At 47.0% G+C, this 18,101-nt stretch overlaps 1 protein-coding gene across 1 annotated transcript; it reads left to right on the plus strand.

The window, feature by feature from the left end:
* Positions 1-208: 208 nt before the first annotated feature.
* Positions 209-17,797, plus strand: LOC8036331. Its single transcript, XM_029982779.3, has 4 exons — positions 209-474; positions 5,333-5,426; positions 10,446-10,761; positions 15,101-17,797. Exons 1-4 carry the CDS (start codon positions 317-319, stop codon positions 15,622-15,624), a joined length of 1,092 nt encoding a protein of 363 aa, XP_029838639.2. The 5' UTR covers positions 209-316; the 3' UTR covers positions 15,625-17,797.
* Positions 17,798-18,101: the final 304 nt, after the last annotated feature.

Raw genomic sequence — 18,101 nt, forward strand, 5'->3', positions numbered from 1 at the left:
AACCACTTTTTCCTCCGATTTCTTTGTCGCTGCTGCGTCGGAGTTGCTCTATGAACGCCTCCTCATGACGTCAGTTACAAATTGTGTGACGTCCTATAAACTTCTACACGCAAGAGCAAGCTGGAGCGAATGGAGCATTGACGTCACACATGTCTATTCGCAGAAAGTGACGTTCTACTCAAACTTTGCAATCGAACGCACTACTTGTAATTGTGCTGCCATCTGTCGGCCGGCAGGCGAAACCGGCGAGCGGCGGCTGCTTCATTGTTCCGAGAAAGGCCGCAGCGGGTGTACGTGTGCACGGAACACACGCACCATGGCCGAAGCTAACGACACGACTCTGACTTTCTTCTCCAAGGCGACGCCGAATCAATGGAGTTATGTGCTGTCCCTGTACAAGGAGGTCCTCAAACAGAAAGCCGCCCTCCGGACCAAAAAGGGGGGACCCGAAGAACTCATCAAACTGGACGCCTGGCAAGTCAAACTTTTTTTCCCAGCGGTTCGACCAAGGCCGTCGCTTTGTTGGTTCGCGGTGTGGGGAGAGCGCTCCGGTTTTCTGTTTTTTTATCTCGCGCTTTTTGTTTTGTTTTTATGTTGTTGATTCCGTCGCGCACGGCTCCCGTGTCTACTATTAAACAAGGCAGAGGCAAAGCGTCCGGCGATGAGTGCGTCTCATTTGACAGTTTCCAGCGGCGGTCGCTCAAAACGTTCGGTGCCGGTCGTGGGATCGCTCGGCGTTTCTTGTGCAGGAAAAGAAGTGGGCCCATCGATTGCTGCTAGGCCTAAGCTCCGTTTAGTTTGCGACGGGGGTGGTGGGGGGGGAAGCACCCGAAAACGGGCAATCGGACGACGCCACACAAAACTCTTCCGACACTTCGCGTCCGCGCTTCGCCCGTTCCTGTGTCGGGACGCACCGGCGTTTTCGGCACTTCCGCGCGCTTCGTCGGTGGGCCCGGCGGCACGCTCGCTTTTCGCCAGTGTGCCGTGCTCGCTGGACTTCCTTTATGCCGAATGGGAGGAGCTAGGCCTAAAATGCCGTGCCACTCTACGAAGAGACGGGATTTTTCCATTCGCAGACGATCAACTTTGCAAAGTCGTCTGCTTGCGGGCAGAAACGTCTGCTACGGAATTTTGCCGGCGTTCGCCTCGTCGTATGTCGGAGCGATCCTTGCCGGTTCTCCGCGCCAGTATTAGCCCGAATAAACATTTTCTTTTGTTGAGGGCTTCGGGTGGTTGCCGCAGACGACTTCAATGGCTGTTTGGGAGCGAGACACGTCGGTGGTTTGAGGGGAACTCGACGTTGGTGGCAGAAAGCCGTCTGCTACTCGCCAGTGGCAGCCGGTTTTTTCTCACAAAATGTACCCCCAATCTTGTAAACTAGCCGCGCTCGATGTATGACCTGACTTAATACTCCGGGGAAAATATCCTCGTGGGAAAAGAAAGATGTCGTCGCGAATGTTGGGCGAGGATCAGGAATGTGTGGTGCGCGTGTGTCTTGAATTAAAAAACAACGTTCTGGCGTGCCGCACGTTGTTTGAATTCGTAGGAGTTTTCCTCGTCAGTGCCTGGCGAGTTCAATTACCGTGCGTGTCCGTCGTCGCTGTACTCGTAATGCGGCTTACGTAATTGAAACACTCTGGTCCTGGTCACGCTTTGATAGTTGCTTCTTTTGCTTTCGCAAAGAAAAAAAAAACTAATTGTTTCTGTGAAATTATTTTTTAATTCAAAGTACGCTCAAATGTACTTTGCATTAGCGTTGTATTAATTCTAATGGTATCTAGGGAATGGTGATCGAGTACACTTCGGCTGGCATTCGAGTATTGCAGACCTATTGATTTGGAGCCTGCAAGTCTGGGGAACAAAGCAGCAATAATAACGATCAGTAATATATTTAAAGAACACATTTCATCCACCATTTTACACCGACATAAACAGGCGCATTAAAAAAAATAAACACAAACAGTCCATTTTATTTTATACAGGGCTTTCAAGTGTCGCCAGTGCTGGGTACTGACGGTTATTTCTATGTTTCTTCTAATTACAACTTCTGTGGAGTACAACAGCACGGTCAACTGAATGCTCGCGGCGCATACAATACTGGCATGACCGCAATTCACATCACATGGAGGCTATGTATGGGCAACGGCTGTAGGTTCAGAATACCAGCAGTCGACTTGCATGAGAGGCAAGCATATCCAAATATGTATAAGAGGACTCGAGGAGCTTCAACACCTGGAAAACAAAGAGCTCGGTCCTCCTTCAAATATGTGACCATCAACCCGCTTAATTTTGATTCATGCTGTGTCTACAATGATGTTCAGACATTTGCGACATGCAGAGGAATGTGTCAGGTTGGCTAATAAACCTTGTCAACCGGTGCTTGAGAGCACGAGCTAGACTGTCTATCACTAGGAAAGCCAGTCCAAGATCATGCACTAAACGCAGTCAGATTTCTCTCTTTACATATTAGCTCTCCAGAAACTTAATTCATTGGATTTTCAATTTTATGAACTAAGGCTTTTGTTGAGATGCATGAGAAATTGCGGTAAACGACTTGACTATCGCGATTAAAAAATAATGCGTAATATTTACCATGTGAGTACATCACCTAACGGTGAGAAATACATAGCACACCACTCCCCGTCACGAAATGTTATCAAAAGCCACATGTTGCGACACTTGTGAAATAGTGTAGAGTAATTGCAACTTATCTAAATGTCAAAGTCTACTCCACTGAGGGTGCTACGCGAGAGAGTGCAATTTTATTTGTTAATAAAATCACGTTCGCAAACGAATTATGGAGACCAGGGGTTGAGTTTTCTGATACCAGAACTTTTAAACCAGCTGCATTGGATTGCGTACCATCACTCTATCAATATAAAAATATTATAAAAGAACATTTACTCACAGAGGAATAAAACCGGATGTGTTTTAAGCAAAATGCTTACGATGATTGATAATAGCAAGTGTCTTCACATTATGTTGTTTTGCGATGTATTTGTTGTGTTTTGTATAGATTTCTAGTTTGGAGGTGAAATTATTTCACTCATTTGTTTCATGTTTTTGCTACCATTGCTGCTAGAAGGGTGGCATGGCCCCATCAGGCATTTATGCCTTTTGTCATGTCCCCTGAAACGTCTTTGTACAGTTATGTCTTAAATGAAGGAAGGTATAAGCAAACAAGTTGCAAGTAGGCATGTGGGATTAGAAAAAATAGTGGTCACATGACAAAAGTGGAATTCGGGTCTGATTGTACTTTCAGAAGCATTAGTGCTGCTAGTTTGCAAAGGTGCATTTGAGATGGAAGGTTGGGCAGACTGATTCGAATTTTGCTAATCATGAGGGTTCAAAAAACTTTTTATTAATGCATGTTTTGTAAAAATAAATGTTAGCATTTTCTTATGAAAATCTTTACAATCATGGGAAAACTAATTTTTTGCCCCTTGAAGGCTTAAGTTTCAAATTTCATATATATGACAGACATGCAACTTAATGGGTCCAAAGTGCAATTCACTTTGAGTATGAAAACTTCAGTCGTTTCTAGCGTAGGTTTTTGCCAAGGTGTCGCACTTGAAATTATTTTCTGCAAATAGCTCTGCATTCACTGTAGTACATGGGTATGTGACAAATATGGTGGATCTAAAAGCATATACAAGAGCAAAGTTTTAGAAAAGATTATGCATAATCAAGTCTTTTTTTCTTTTAGCAATGCCTAGGTTTTTCTTTTTATGGGAACACTGAAGAGAATTATGCCTTAACCCTTTGAATTACAGTGCATTTTATAATAACCTTACCACTTCGTGCATGGCTTTTTAAAATCTCAAAAATAAGCTTTAAACATTTTCGTCAATTGGTGAACTTTTAGATGTTTAAATTAGTGGTACAATTGCAAAACCACTGTACCGCACCAGATGAAAGCAAAAGTGAGTCACCCGATTTCACATGTTTATAAGCACTTCTTTGTAATTATTTCGGATTGTGATACCACCACCATTTTTCGACAATCGACAGCCTATGAATGGAAATCGCTTTTAATAAAAGTGTTTTGCTTTTTCTTAGGCAAATGTGTACAGACATTCTTTTGGATTTAGGAAACATATTTTGCAACTGCAAAGTGCTAATAATAACATATTGGAAGTGCATGCTCAAGAGCATACTCCCCGCAAATTAAAGTGCATCATTAGAAAAAAAAAAACTGAAATACTTTTTATTTTTTACCCAGAGAGGGTGCTATCAATCTGCAAAGTGTGGTGGTTTCAGATTGATACCACTGTCCGTTGCACTCTTAGACGACATTGTTTTGCTGGTACAATTTTCACGTCGCCACACCTCAAAGGGTTTAAGCCTCTGTGCTTAGGTAACTTTTGTAAATGTAATGTTAATTTATTTCTAGCAGAGGCTGTTAACATCATATCTGGAAGTATATGCACCGTTTGAATATTTATTTGAGATGTTTTAAAATTCCTCAATTAAAAAGCATCTCGAGATTTCACTTTGCCATTCGCACGTGGACACTCGTAGCCCGTGCGCACTCCAAGTTGGGTCAAGGACCTTCCAACTTTGGAACACACGAGAGACAACTTGCTTTCCCTCATCGCTGGCCTGACATCTAATGAAGAGCTCTATTTGACTGGAATTAGAACAGTTTGAGGCTTACAAAACAAGTGGCTGCACGTTCCAGAAAGAAAAAAGTTCCAGCATATTCCACGTTAGAAAGATATTTTACCGCAAAAATAACTTCTTCCCTGCTTTATCATTAAAGCTGCCACTAACGCGCTGCTACACACGCTTTTGTTAACGAAGAGCGGGTACTCGTAATAAAGGACAACAGCATCCTATAAATGCCTCGAGAGGTTTAATAGTGTCGTTAAATATGCGATTCGATCTAGCTTGTACCCGTTTCAAATAAAATAGTTTAATAGAATCACTTCTGGGGGTTGTACCAAGTTATTAACAACTTCTTTTTTTTTTTTTTTTTGCCGAAGTTTTGTAAATGTTGAGACAGAGGCAGTGTCCAGTACAATTGTGGAAGAAGTTAGCGTAAAATCCTGAGCACAAACGCCCTCTCAAAATTTCAAAGTAATCATCTAAAACTGTAGGATTTGCACCTTTTAGGTCAACAGTGTTACAAAATTGAGGGGTGGGTGCGTAATGTGGAATGGGCGAATGCTCGGTATCTTACGGTATACTCGGACCTTCCAATGCAGTCGAAGCTAGGGGCGCTTGAGCATCTCGAACGCCGATCAAAGTTGTGTCTGGGTCTAGTGGCGAGTCTCTGGAGGCTCGGTGGTGGGAGCCCTCGGGGGTTCTGAGGTTTCCTTGGTTCCCCCAGGTACCAGGAGCAGCTGCCCAAGACGATACAGGCCCGTAAGGACAAGCACCTGGTGCACGAAGAGCTCGTCAAAATCATGAAGTGGAAACTAATGGTGAGTCCTCGGCCTCTGGTGATGTATAGAGGACACGCAGCGCAGCCAAAGGGTCTTTCTCTTAGCACCTGGGTGAGCGCTCCTTGCTGTCAAAGTGTCCGCTCTCGGAGACCTCTCCGCTTCGACGCGTTCCTCCAACTTTTCCTGCCGCCACTCGAGGCACGAAACTAGCGTTTAAGCGACACGCGTAGCGTGAGTGCCAGCTTATACGTGTAGCGCACACGGAAAATGACTTTAAAAACGGGCATCGGAAACGGGACCCACGGCGGGCCACCATTAGCCTTGCTTTGAGGAGCCGTCTGGTGGCGCCGCTTCCCAACCGCACCTATGTATATCTTAACACCGTGGCCTGCAGGTTCCACGGCGTAGACGCGATATTGTGCGCCGTCGACGGCGGTTGCGAAGGACCTACCGCGAAATACCGAGATGCACCCATGTTGCGATGAACGCTTCAAAAAAATTAGCGAAGGACCTATGGGTACCAAGCCCAAACTTCTGGGCCCACCTAGTTGATAGAGATGGTCCTCCGCACGAGCAGATTCTCCAAACGCACCGGTGCAGGGTGGGGCAGACCCCACCTTGCACTGGTGCGTTGGAGAACAAGGTGCACAGTTTTGCAATCTCGCGGAACGAGTCTTTGTCCCCCAGTTTTTGAAGGTCGTACACTTCTTGTTCTGCTTAACAAAAGAAAGGGAAGTTTAGCAATGTGGTTTGAAACATGTAAAATAGGGTCAAAAAGCAGAGAGGACAGCTGCATTTTTTTTTTTTTTTAACAAAGTAGTTGGAAAAGGCAAAGCAATGTTTCTTCCCAGCAATCTATTAAATCTCTTAACAGTAATGAACAAAGAATTACTATTTGGTCCGCCTTTGGCGTTTGAACTAGTAAGCACTATGGTTTATATATATATACTGTAAAACCCTTTATTTTTGCGGCCCCTTATTTTTCGCGAATTGGTCACATATAATCGCGACCACTAAATTTCGCGAATTCCAGACGCCTGCATTGAAAATTTTAAAAACTAAAATTTTCGCACGCCCTTAAATTTCGCGAATTCTTCATTTCGTGAAATTCTCAAAAATTGTCGGCACACAAACATTAAGGGTTTAACAGTATATTACATAACTTTTGAGCAATGTTTTTTATTTTTACACTGTTTACATTGTTTGACTTAACTTAGGTGGAGGTCACGGCCCATTCTAAGCCCCGCCCACAGATCAGTGGCCCCGCTCATTACTACTGGATTGCCTTGGCTACTCAGCCGAACATGCTTGCAAGCCTATTGTCTCCCTTTCGCGGCATCTAGTGCATCTAGTCTGGCGTCCGACTGGAGGTGTCTGTTCGTAGTGCGAGCAGAGGTACCTCCAGCATTGTCTGCTATTCTACTATTGTCGTCTGCAAAGCCCAGACACAGACATAAAAGCTGCGTTTCTGTGTCCGTTTTTGCCTTCCTCGGTCGGCTGTTCCACCCCGATCGAAAAGCTTCTCCAACGCTCGCAAGACGCGACCATGAAAGCGGCCTTCTAGCGTTCTCTCATGCTCTAGCAAGGGTCCAATAGAACAGCTGTCAGTATCTGTCGGTGTGTGGTAGAAGGCAACTGAGAGGACTAAAAAGAAATCAAGAAAATAAATATTAAGTCCCTCCAGTTCTTTTTTTCTTTTTGTTATTGTTTTCTTGCACAGCGTCTGCGGGCAAGGTGGGTGAGCGTCATAACGCACAATTGAAATGCGACCTAAAAATATTCCCTTTGGCAGGCCAAGTGCGCTGCAAAACTTGAGCTACTTGCCTTTCGAAGCAAAGGGACGGGAACAAAACTGAACAAACTTGATACGAACTGAACGCCCCACTGCCTCCAGCCAAATGGCTCGCAAATTCTTGCTTGTGTAGTTATCTTCTGGGTGTTGAAACCATGGTTTCAATCGCGACTGTTGCACAATTCACCGAGCAGTGGGGCTGCTTTTGCGGGTGCCAACATCTTAATTCAGCTTTAACACGCGCGAGCAAACAAATCGAGCCAGATCAAGCAACATATTTGACTTGGGACGCTAGCCTTCAGACTGTCCAGCTACGAAGACAAGCACCTGCACAGCGCTTCCAAAGGCACATAGTTGCGGCTATTGTTCGTTGGAAACTACGGCGGTTGAGATCTTCCCCTAAACACCTCAATGAACGCAAAACGACTCACACTCCTAAAAATAGACAAGATGTGCTCGTTGAGCACTCCGAACAGGCCGGCAGCCATGTTCGTTGTCATTTCGTGCCAATGCGGAAAAGGAAGTCTTGGGATACTTTTGAAAACAAGAATGACCCTAGCTAGATTACTTGTTTTTCAAACAAAGACGATTGTCGATTAAGATACTGTTACAGCACGGAGATACAGTTTTACCACCAACATTTCGCACGTCAATCATCTCTCCAACCAATGATCGCCTAGGAAAGGTGCTTAGTTATTTAAGCACCAGTCCGGGCCTATAGCAGTGCTACCCCCGCCTAAACTGTGTCTAACGGCATAAATATTGATACATTTTTATAATACATTTCTGTAAGCTTTTACAAAACAAAAAAGTGTCCCATTTAGGCTCCTTTAAAAAACTTATTTGTTCATTTCAGTGTCCCCTTAAACGATCCTTTTTCTGCCAGCATTTGGCTTACGTTATAGGGTTTTCCACGTCATTAATTTGCTTATTTATTTGCCCGATTTTGGCAAGGCCGCAAAAAAATTTTTTCGAATCTAAAAGCAGTAGGACATGCCTGTAACGCTATCGCCTAGTTTTTCTTCCCACAGAACGCATCTCGAAAAAAAAAACGAATAGTGACGCATTAGTCACCACTGCCGAGGGGCCATTTTAGTGATGCACGTAGCGGTTGGAATAATTAGGTACTTCGGTAGTTTTGAACAATTAATTTCTTGGTTAGTAAAATGAAGCGTGGTGCCAAATATAAACTTGCTGGGCATGAACAAAAACCATTACATCGATCAATTTTATAAAGACTGAGTGCATGTAAGTGCGCAAAAACCACTGGTTGTGCATCCTAGCGCAAGGCTGGTGGAGCGAAAATGCGGGTAACAGAAAAACTCTTTGAGCACTTAAAATTGAGTGCACTCTGGGGGCACTGAAGTACTAAGAATGCGCTCAAACTGACCGATTTTGTGGTTTTTGTTGGTGGCTATCAAGTTTCTCATTGGAAGATCTGCGTATTTTTTATTACCTCAAGAAAACTATGCTAATCTTTTTTTTTTTTTAATATTGCTGCGAGCGCAGCTGACCAAGTAGACAGCGCGCCCGCGGCTTAACGGTTATCGCGCTTGCATTCCACGCAGAAGGCCAGGGTTCGATTCCTGGCCGCGTCTACACATTTTTGTTGACGCTGTATTGTGATGTTCTGGTAAATTCGAGAACCGTCTTGCTAATTCGAGGTTAGAATGTTCTACTCACTGAACCTTCTATGTAGATTGTTACAGAAGCCCACGCGTGTACAAAAGGGGCTCCGCCTGGCAAGCCGAGTCAGTTTCGCCCCAGCGTTCGAACCTGCTGTTACGCCGACTTCGACGCTCGCGACGCTCTGTTCTTATTCTTTGTGTTCTCTTTATTTTGGGCACAAGTTCGACCCATGAAACATTAATTTCCTCCTGTTTATTTATTGTTTTCGAATCACTACCCGTGACAATATATTTTAGTTTTACGGTTAAAGGATGTTGGGAGACAGACTGTGCGGGTGAAGGATGTTTATGTTTCTCCTTATAACGAATAATAGTGTAGTTATTTAGTGGGATTTTAAGTTTAGCTGGACGTAAGTCCGCCATATTTGGCAGCCATGGGACAGTGTTTCGCTACGCTGTTTCGTAATGTTATGCCCATCTCGTGGAAACAAGCTCCATCATGCTCCATGTTAAAACTTTCCCGTCTTCCGCCATGTATGCTATGCGACACCGTTAGCGTGAGCGAGCAATCTCCCGCTTTTTGCCGCATTTGCCTTAGAATCACGAGAGCCCTCATTTTCACAAAGTCCGTCCACATGGAAACTACTGGCTCGGTGTAAATTGCCCATTGGAGGCACTAACCTAAGTGATCACATTTTGGTACTTGCCAATACCCTTTGGACGTGAACTTTGAAAGAGCACAAACGTGTTGTTTGTGCTGTCTGTGCCTCGGGAAAAGGGCCCCTTGGTTTCACCGTAGCTTGGCAAAGTGTAAACACTGTGGCAGCCAATCGGAGCAACGAGGCAGGTGACTGCCCTTACCAAAGGTGGCGAGAGTGTAACCCAAGCAGCTGTGGAAGGAGGAAGCACCCGGACCGTGTGTGCCCAAGACGACGAGCCTTTCACTCAACAGTAATATCAGAGCTGCGTTCCTCTCCCGCTTTGACGGAACTATTGGCAACTAGCAAAATGGATGGCGCCTAGCGGCCAGAACAGGAAGCCCCGGCGGTGGGTTCGGTAAAAAGGGGGCAACAGAGGCACACAAAAGAGGGTAAGAGTTCTTCCCAGGGTGTAAGATACACAGGTGGGGAAACGGCCCATAGAAGTCTACCGCCGTGCCGTGACCGGATTGTGTACTCGTCTGCTGGCGGGTACCCCCGATTTGTGACAGATGGCGCTGCGGCGAGAGGAAAGAAATCGGAATCGGATTTGCAAGGAACTCAATGGGAGAGTGCGAAAAATAAACCGAGAGCACGACAGTCCTCCATTGAAAATCCACGAGAAACCATCTCCGTCAGTTTAGCCGGTCGCCCATCCGGAGTGAGAGTTCGCGGTGCTCCACATAGATGGTGCCACAGAAAAAGAGAAAAACCGAGGGGGACACAATCCGGTCGCTCATTTGGCTCTCGTTTCCCCACCTGTCTATCTTACACCCTGGTTCTTCCTTTCTCTTGAACTGCTAACAAACCCTTCGGTAATGGTGCAGCCCACTGGTACAGTCCCGCGTCTCCCTCCAACGCCGGGATCTTTGCCAGGCTACAGCGAGACGGGGCATAGTGCGGTCCCATTTGTGCGCTCATTCACCCTGTTTCCGTGCAGCGTGGCAAGTACCGGCCCCAGCTGCTGGACCTGGTGCGCATCAACACGGAGCTGGCGGTCAAGTCGACGTCCAAGAAGGCATTCCGCAAGCTGCCCAACCTGTCCGGGGCCATCACGGCCCTGACCAACCTGAAGGGCATTGGCCCCGCCACGGCCTCGGCCATCCTGGCGGCAGCCTTCCCCGAGCAGGCGCCCTACATGGCCGACGAGAGCATGCTGTCCACACCGGGGGTCGAGGCCACCGACTACACCCTCGCCGAGTACCTCAACTACGCCGAACGCATCAAAACCTGCACCGACCAGCTTGCCCAGAAAGGTGATATGAACGATCTTGGACTTTCACCAATCGCACATATTGCTGCGCCAAAGTGCTTATCCTGCTTCATTTTGCCTAAATGTGACGAGTTTGCACCAAAACCTAACTGCTCTTTATTTGAGATATAATAGCTCGCGTTCCGCTACTCTGCCAGATTGTTATGGTGGGCTGATGCTCATCTTTAAATCTGTCGATTGTCGCCTCAAATAACGTACTATCTGACTTTATCGCTGTACCAGTCATTGACAGTTCTCGGAGGTTTCACAATATCTCTCGCATTCGTAGTCTGTTGTGCCTGGTTAATTTCATTGGGGGTGCTTCTCACCGCGCACTGGTGTACTGCAGAGAAGCAAGAACTGCGGAGTAAAAATCGCAATTTGCTTCGTCTTGCTTCGCTGCGGCGCAGCTGCGTACTAAGGGGAAAGCACTCCTCCAGAGCAAAATGTGACGAAAATTTTTAATACAACTTCGGCTGGTTTATATAATAAACTGCAATATCCTGGTAGTATCCTTTCCAATTTGTGATTTAGCAAAGGTACTTCGGTACTATAAGAAGATTTATATGCACTCTTTTGTAGGCTTATTTTAAGCGATTAGCTTTCTTAAGATCTTGGGGCCACCTCGAGGTATGTTGCTGGCCGTTTATTTTCCCCGCCAAATTTAGCGAAGAAAATGATGTTGCGTGACTGTGTTTTAGTGGATTCGACACGGCGCGCAAGAAACGAAGACAAAGGGTGTACACGGGACAAGCGCTTACTCTCAACTGAAGTTTTTATTCAAAGTACAGTATAGACCACTTACAACGTAACCGCTTATAGTGCAGGACCGGGTATAACGCGGTTTTTTTAAACCACCGGTTCGCCTCCCATAGAACTCCATGTAATTACATACCGCTTAAAACGCAGGCGCGCGATGGGAAATACCGGTTATAGTGCGGTTTCTGGCACAGCCCGCCGACCGCGCCGACGACCGGAGCAGCGAGCACGCTTGCCTGTGCGACACTAGATAACGGCGCTGACGGTGCGAGCCGCAAGCGTTGCGCAAGCGGCACCCGCGGGTCGAGGAGGGCGCTCGAAGAAGCGGGAGTAGCGAAGAGAGAGGCTTCAGTTGCCCTAGCGACGGAGGGACGCACGCACGTGTCGTTCACGTGCGTGCGTCCCTCCGCTGCATTGGAAACCAACAACCGCAACGACACACCAATAGCAAGTCGAGAAGTGTTCGCGCGCGTTGCATGCCCGTCGCGGGCCGGCTGCTTCTATCCGCGTACATGGGGTCGGTTGTGATCAACGTTGTGATCGTCGTCGTAGACGGCGTTCATCTCATCGTTCCGCGTAAAAGCGCTATCCTTGACTGTGAATTTTCGTTGTGTGTCGCTATGATAACCCAGCACGTACTGGAAGGGAAGATGCACCTACTCGAGCGGCAATGTCGTGGCGGCGCTCTCAAGACGGCAGAAACGCCCGTGTCGTCGTGTTTGTTTACTTCGACTACAGTGGTGATTTCTAAGCATTTGTGTCCTCGAACATCGCCCGGATTTCTTATTTGGCGCATTTCATGCGTGTGCTCAAGTTCAAGGTATTACTGGCGCGTACCGTATGAAGGATCCGAATTTTCACGCGTTTTCATCTCCGGAGAAAAGTGATTAGGGTTAGCAATCCTCAACGCTCGCAACATCCGGTTGCAACCCGCGACGCCGCTAAGAGGCTGCACCAGGCAAAAGCCGCTCATTTCTTTCAAAATGTGTGACACACTTGAGAGAGAAGTGTACTAGTCTGGTGAAATAAAGACTTTCCTCAAACTAAGCTTTATTTTTCATCTAACATAAAATAAATTCTTTTACAAAGGTAAGTTGTCACATGGCATGTATTTTGGCCTGAAAAATTGATGTTTCGGTTATAACGCGGTACCGCTTATAGTGCGGATTTTCGCGACTCCCGCGAGATACGTTATATGCGGTCTACACTGTAAACAACAGCATTCCACGCCAACACGGCCAGTTCAGTACGTGTCGAGATAATGACACGTGCGACGTCGACCGGGAGGCGAATTAGGCAGGCAGTTCCTTGACGTGGTTGGCTGTCGACTGCGCCAAATGTGAGGCACACTGATGACAGGGTGGACGGCGTTACGTGTTAATTAAAATGGTTTAACGAATGACCTTGCATGGCGGCAGCCACGCGTCGGGCGGTAGTGTCGCCCAATGTTGCCAGAGTTACCTGGCTCAGAATTTGTGATGCGGTTTTACATACAACATGTAATGACGTTCATAATCAAATGACGAGTGCTTTGTTTTGTTCGCCGAGTTATAAATTGCGGTTCTATTGCAAGCTCTATAACTTGAAGGAAACATTCATTTAGGCGTGCAGAGTTATTGTATTCCAACAACCATTTGCAACAGTTCGGGCTGTCCTCGATTGGTCGTGTCACCGTGTCTGGTGCTTCTCCCCGCAACTAAGCACTAGTTCTATGTTTGAGGGAATCTCTCTTGCTGCGCAATGGATGCTAACAAAGGCTTGCCTCTAAGTGAGAAGGCAAAGGAAACATTGCCTTCTGCTTGGACATGCCAGCACATTAATCTCCAATGGTGTTTTAGCTGGATTGAAATTTGCGCTGAAATGGACTTCATAAAACTTGGGAAGAAATCTTTTGAAAATTCAAAATATTTTGGAAGTTTTAAGCGAGTAAAAGTTACAAAAAGAAGCAAATCATTTTTGTTTTGTGACACAGAAGGCAAAATACAATGATTGAAAGGTTGGACCAATTGACTGCAAGTTAGCCTCCTGGCTGCCAGACCGAGGACCTACACGCATGATTGCCTCGTCGTCCACTTCGCTGCACCCCACCATGGTCTGGTAGCGCTGGTGTGATTGCAGCAGCGATTCGAGACAGATAATTACACTAGGATAGAACTAAACACTAGGGATAACTTGTGCAAATAAGCATTTGCTTTCTCCCAAATGTCGTGCAAAAGTTCACAAAGGAGGAGAAGTTAGATCGCAATGCCGCATCCATCAAAACATCCGCCTACCGGTTTTGACAAATTGATTGCACTTTTGTCTCGCAGCAGCCTTCCACATTGTTTTATGTATAACGTCGAAGGGAGCCGACAATCCCTAAATTACTTTGTTTAGGCATCCGAAATTGTAGCTTACTCCAAATGAACATTCCGGGCTGCGACTTTGTTTTGATTGCACACCGCTTCTATAGGGTGTTCCAAGTCACCAGGCGCTGAGTTGAAATGGACCGTAAAATCGACGCCTGGCAACAAAACTTGCCAGGGTCCACGGCAGGCAGCGGCACAGATGACTGAGTCGAGTAGCGGGATGCGTTTAGCGCGCGTATTTAGTCGCTGGTTGGTGTCGTCTGGCGGTAATTTCTGGTCCTTTGAACGCACTAGGGCTTTATAGAGTTACATCTCCAGCAACACCGTTCCGCACACAAACAAAGGTAAACAGTCAAGATGGCGGAGTGGTTGCATGCGTTGTGACGTGAAAGGGGGACCGGTGAAACTATCTCTAGCACCATCAGTGAGCAGTGAGAACTCGTGACCATGTGCCTGCGCCGCACGATCAACATGCTGAAAGGAGGAAAGTGCCAGCGTGCTCGTCGGGGGCGCTGTCCAGCTTCTGGTGGCTCTTCGCAGCAGCTGATAGAGCCGACGGTTTTATTGACCTCAGGTAGATGGCGTTACTGAAACTCCGCGTAATAAAAGTTTTGGCGATGATGCCAGATACCAGGTTTTTGACGCATTTATATTCACGTTGGAACGATCAGATTTATGAGAAACATTACCTTTTATCGAGCAGGTACTTGCTATCTTTTTACAAATCCCCCTTTGACGTCGCGCTGCATGGTTCTCATGACCACCGCTCGCAACTGCAGGTCGGGAAATATAATTTTTGCCTCGCAATTAAGCGGCGGAATTGCAACTTTTTGAAGAAAGGACATATGTTTTCTGTGCTTTGTGAGAAGATAAACGATGTAAAAAGGACCAGATGCTAATTCTTTCAACATAATGTCGATGCACAGCTCCTCTAAGGGTTTTACAGTAACATAAATAAGGCAGAAGATCAAATGTAATTGGAGGGCCACTTTACCATAAAATTTGCGGTGGTATGAATGAAAATGAAGTGAGTGTTCATGCTCCAAGAGCTGTGGTAGAACTTGACGAGTTTTTCACCTAGAACACCGTAACTTGCAGCCCGTCTTGCTATTGAAATTTGGCATATTTTGTATATTTTAGAAGGCAGAAACTGCCCTCTAAAAGTGCGCAAAGAGTTGCCCATTCAGATGTCACCCTTTGACGGCTGTAACACCTTGCACCCCTCGTCTCCCGCAGACCCCGAGGGCAAGTGGACTCCGCACAAGGTGGAGCTGGTGCTGTGGGCGCACTACGTCGCCCGGGAGCTGAAGCCCTCCCTCCTGGAGGACATCTCCAGCCACAAGGACAAGGGAACCTCCAACGGCAACAGCAGCCCCGCCCCCACGGCCGCAGCACCCCCCGCGGACGCCGCGGACGACAACGCCACGCCCGTCGCGGCGGCGGCCAACGGAACCGCGGAGGACGGCCACGACGCCGCCGCCGTCTCGGACTCCCCCTCGGACTCGCGGTCCTCGGCGGACCTGGCCCAGGCGGCGGCGGACGAGAGCTCCAGCCAGGACGCAGCCGCGGAGAAGAACGGCACGGGGGAGGCGCCCGAGGGAGCCACGTCGTCCGCCGCGGAGGAAGACGACAGTTCCTCGTCGGCCGTGGCGGCGGAAGACGCTCCGGTCCAGGACGGCAAGGGGATCAAGCGGGACTTGGAAGAGGGCGAGGAGGGGAGTGGCACGGAGGAGGGCACTGCCAAGAAGGCGCGGGCGTGAACTGGACTCTCATCTGGGGTTGTTTTTATTTTTTTTTTTTTGTTCGGACTCTACTTTTTTTTTTCCCCCTTTCAGCCTTCACAACCACCTTTCCTCCCCCTCGCACCCCCTTCCCTCCCCTTTTCGGCCCTCCGTCGAAGCAGCACCTTCCGTACCCCGTTCCGGTCGAGAAAAGCGGGATGAGCTCCGTCCACGGAGCCCTCCGGCCTTTCCGCTTTGACAAGCAGATGCCGGACTCGCCTTCTCCCCGGCGTTTGCTCCGCTGAAGTGAAAAGAGCAAAGGGCTTGGTGGGCGAAGCTTGTCCCACTTTTCCTAACCCTCAAAGGGGTAGCGCCGAACTTTCGTCGTCGCCTAAAGAAGCAAATGTGGGGAACGGACTGCATACGAGCGTTGCGTCGACGTTTGGCCGAAACGAGTAACACCGGCGTGGCGCCCTTGTCTCATCCGTTCCGCGTTTGCCTCTTTAGGGCGACGTCAAAAAGTTTGGTGCTAGGCCTCCTTATCTAGGCGGCGTTGTTAAATGAGTCTTTTTTTATTTTCCACGAGATAGGACTCCAACCACCTCATAACGTTCCTGTCATTTTTTTTTTTTTTTTTGTGCGTGCGGATTGCGGGATTTTTGGCGACGACAAGCGCCAAGCTGCGTCGCCAAGATTGCGCCGCGTGTGGCGGCTGCGTTTTGTGGGAGTCGCCGATCCTAGTTTCCCACGTTTCTCCTTCGCTCTATTTTTTTTTTCCATCTTACGATCATGCCTAACGTCGATTGCTTATTTTCTAAAGTAAAATTGTCTCCCCGCCCCCTCTTTTTTTTTTACAATAAATGAAATGCAGGCAAGTGGTGTTTTTTTTTTACAAGTTTTCAATTTTTTTTTTTTTTTTTTTTTTTGAGAATGCATTTGTTGTCGGAATTTCCGGGGTGAAAAATGTCGTACCAAGTTTTACGGTGCCCTCGTTGGTTGCGAGACGTAAAAAGACAATTAGTCTCGAAGTGCTACGTGCTCGAACTTGCGTACGCGCCGTAGTAAAACGTTGATGACGCCAATGGCTGCAGCAAAAACGAAGGTGAATGCCAACAAATGTGCTCCGTAAATATGTGGGAAACACGTTTGAACGCCAGAACGGTCATAGTCTACCTCACACTTCCGCCGTTTCCACAATCGGTTCGAGAATTCACCGCCCAGTGTTGCCTCGAAATTTCACCGCCATCGGAGCACCGCTTATTTCCCCCTTTATGCGGCAAATTTAAGATACTTGTGTACGCACGCAAGACTGCTCGTCGAAACGTAAACTTTTTCAGATGCAAGGAGCATTCCTTCCTGCAACAAAATCATCTAAGAACTACTTTGTGCAGTGTATGAACTGCGTCTCTAAGCAACAATGAGCACGAAACGTTTGGGGGGAGCCAAGCTGTTGGCTTTCGGCCGTCTCTGCACGTAATGAGATGTCCAGTCTGTCCTCGCTCCCGAAAAAGATGGAAACTAGTTTGCAGGAATGTTGCATTGCTACGAAATGCTTCGCACGATTATTTTATGCTGCATTTAGAATGTATAGAAGAGGGGAAAGTAATTGCAGGTGCCTCTTGCTCCAGGTTGTTCTGAACGGCGTTGCATCAGAAAATGAACTCTCCACACAAGCGGATGCCCGTTGACAAAGAACATTTTGGAAACATTCTAAAACTCTCGTACCTCTGAAAATATTTAAAAAAAAAAAAAAGGCTGGAACCTGCCGTGAAAATATTTCCGCGCATAATGATGTCTCGTGAGCAGTCCCGCAGTGTTTGCTAAAGTCCTCGGTCGAGAAAGGCATTTTCCGTGCTCGACGAAAACACTGCTAGAATTTTTACGCGGTATCAAAGTGGCAGTCCTATGGTGTTTTTCAGACTGTTCTATGGGACCTATTTCAAACAAAGGAGATCAAAAAAAAAAAACTTCCTGGATATGTTTTTGTTTGTAGGAAAGATGGTCTGTAACTGTGAGCAGCGACCTCTCTATTATATTCACGGAGAAGCCTCGTTGCTCACATCTGGCAATTACCGAAAGTGTTCAACCTTTAAGATTTTCTTTCGCGTTCTTTATTTCCCCGACAAATTGTCCCATCGATGACCGGTTTGACGGAACTGCGAGACTCGTCCATTTGTTTGTAGGACCATTAAAAGGATGTTTTTGCGCTCGACGCCAGCCTCCCCATTTAAGTGCAGCGGTGACATCTCGCACATTGATGCACCAGGAAAAACGAGGTTCCACTCTACCTAAAGTTTGTGCTGCACATCCTTCCCCAAATTTCGTCGCCATTTATTTCGCAAGGTGTTCCGCTTTCTGGGCCTTGATCAAAAGCTCGACATTTTTGGGTCGATACCAAAGCTTCGAAAGCTTTTTAACTGAACCCCTTTCTAGTCAAAAAAACTTAGTCCACCCGTCCGTGTATTATTTGTAAAATTTTGCGGGGAATTTGATGTCGTGACCTATATCTTCCCAAA

The sequence above is a fragment of the Ixodes scapularis genome, unplaced genomic scaffold, assembly GCF_016920785.2.
Source record: "Ixodes scapularis isolate PalLabHiFi unplaced genomic scaffold, ASM1692078v2 PGA_scaffold6__148_contigs__length_123643588, whole genome shotgun sequence".
NCBI classification, from domain to species: domain Eukaryota; kingdom Metazoa; phylum Arthropoda; class Arachnida; order Ixodida; family Ixodidae; genus Ixodes; species Ixodes scapularis.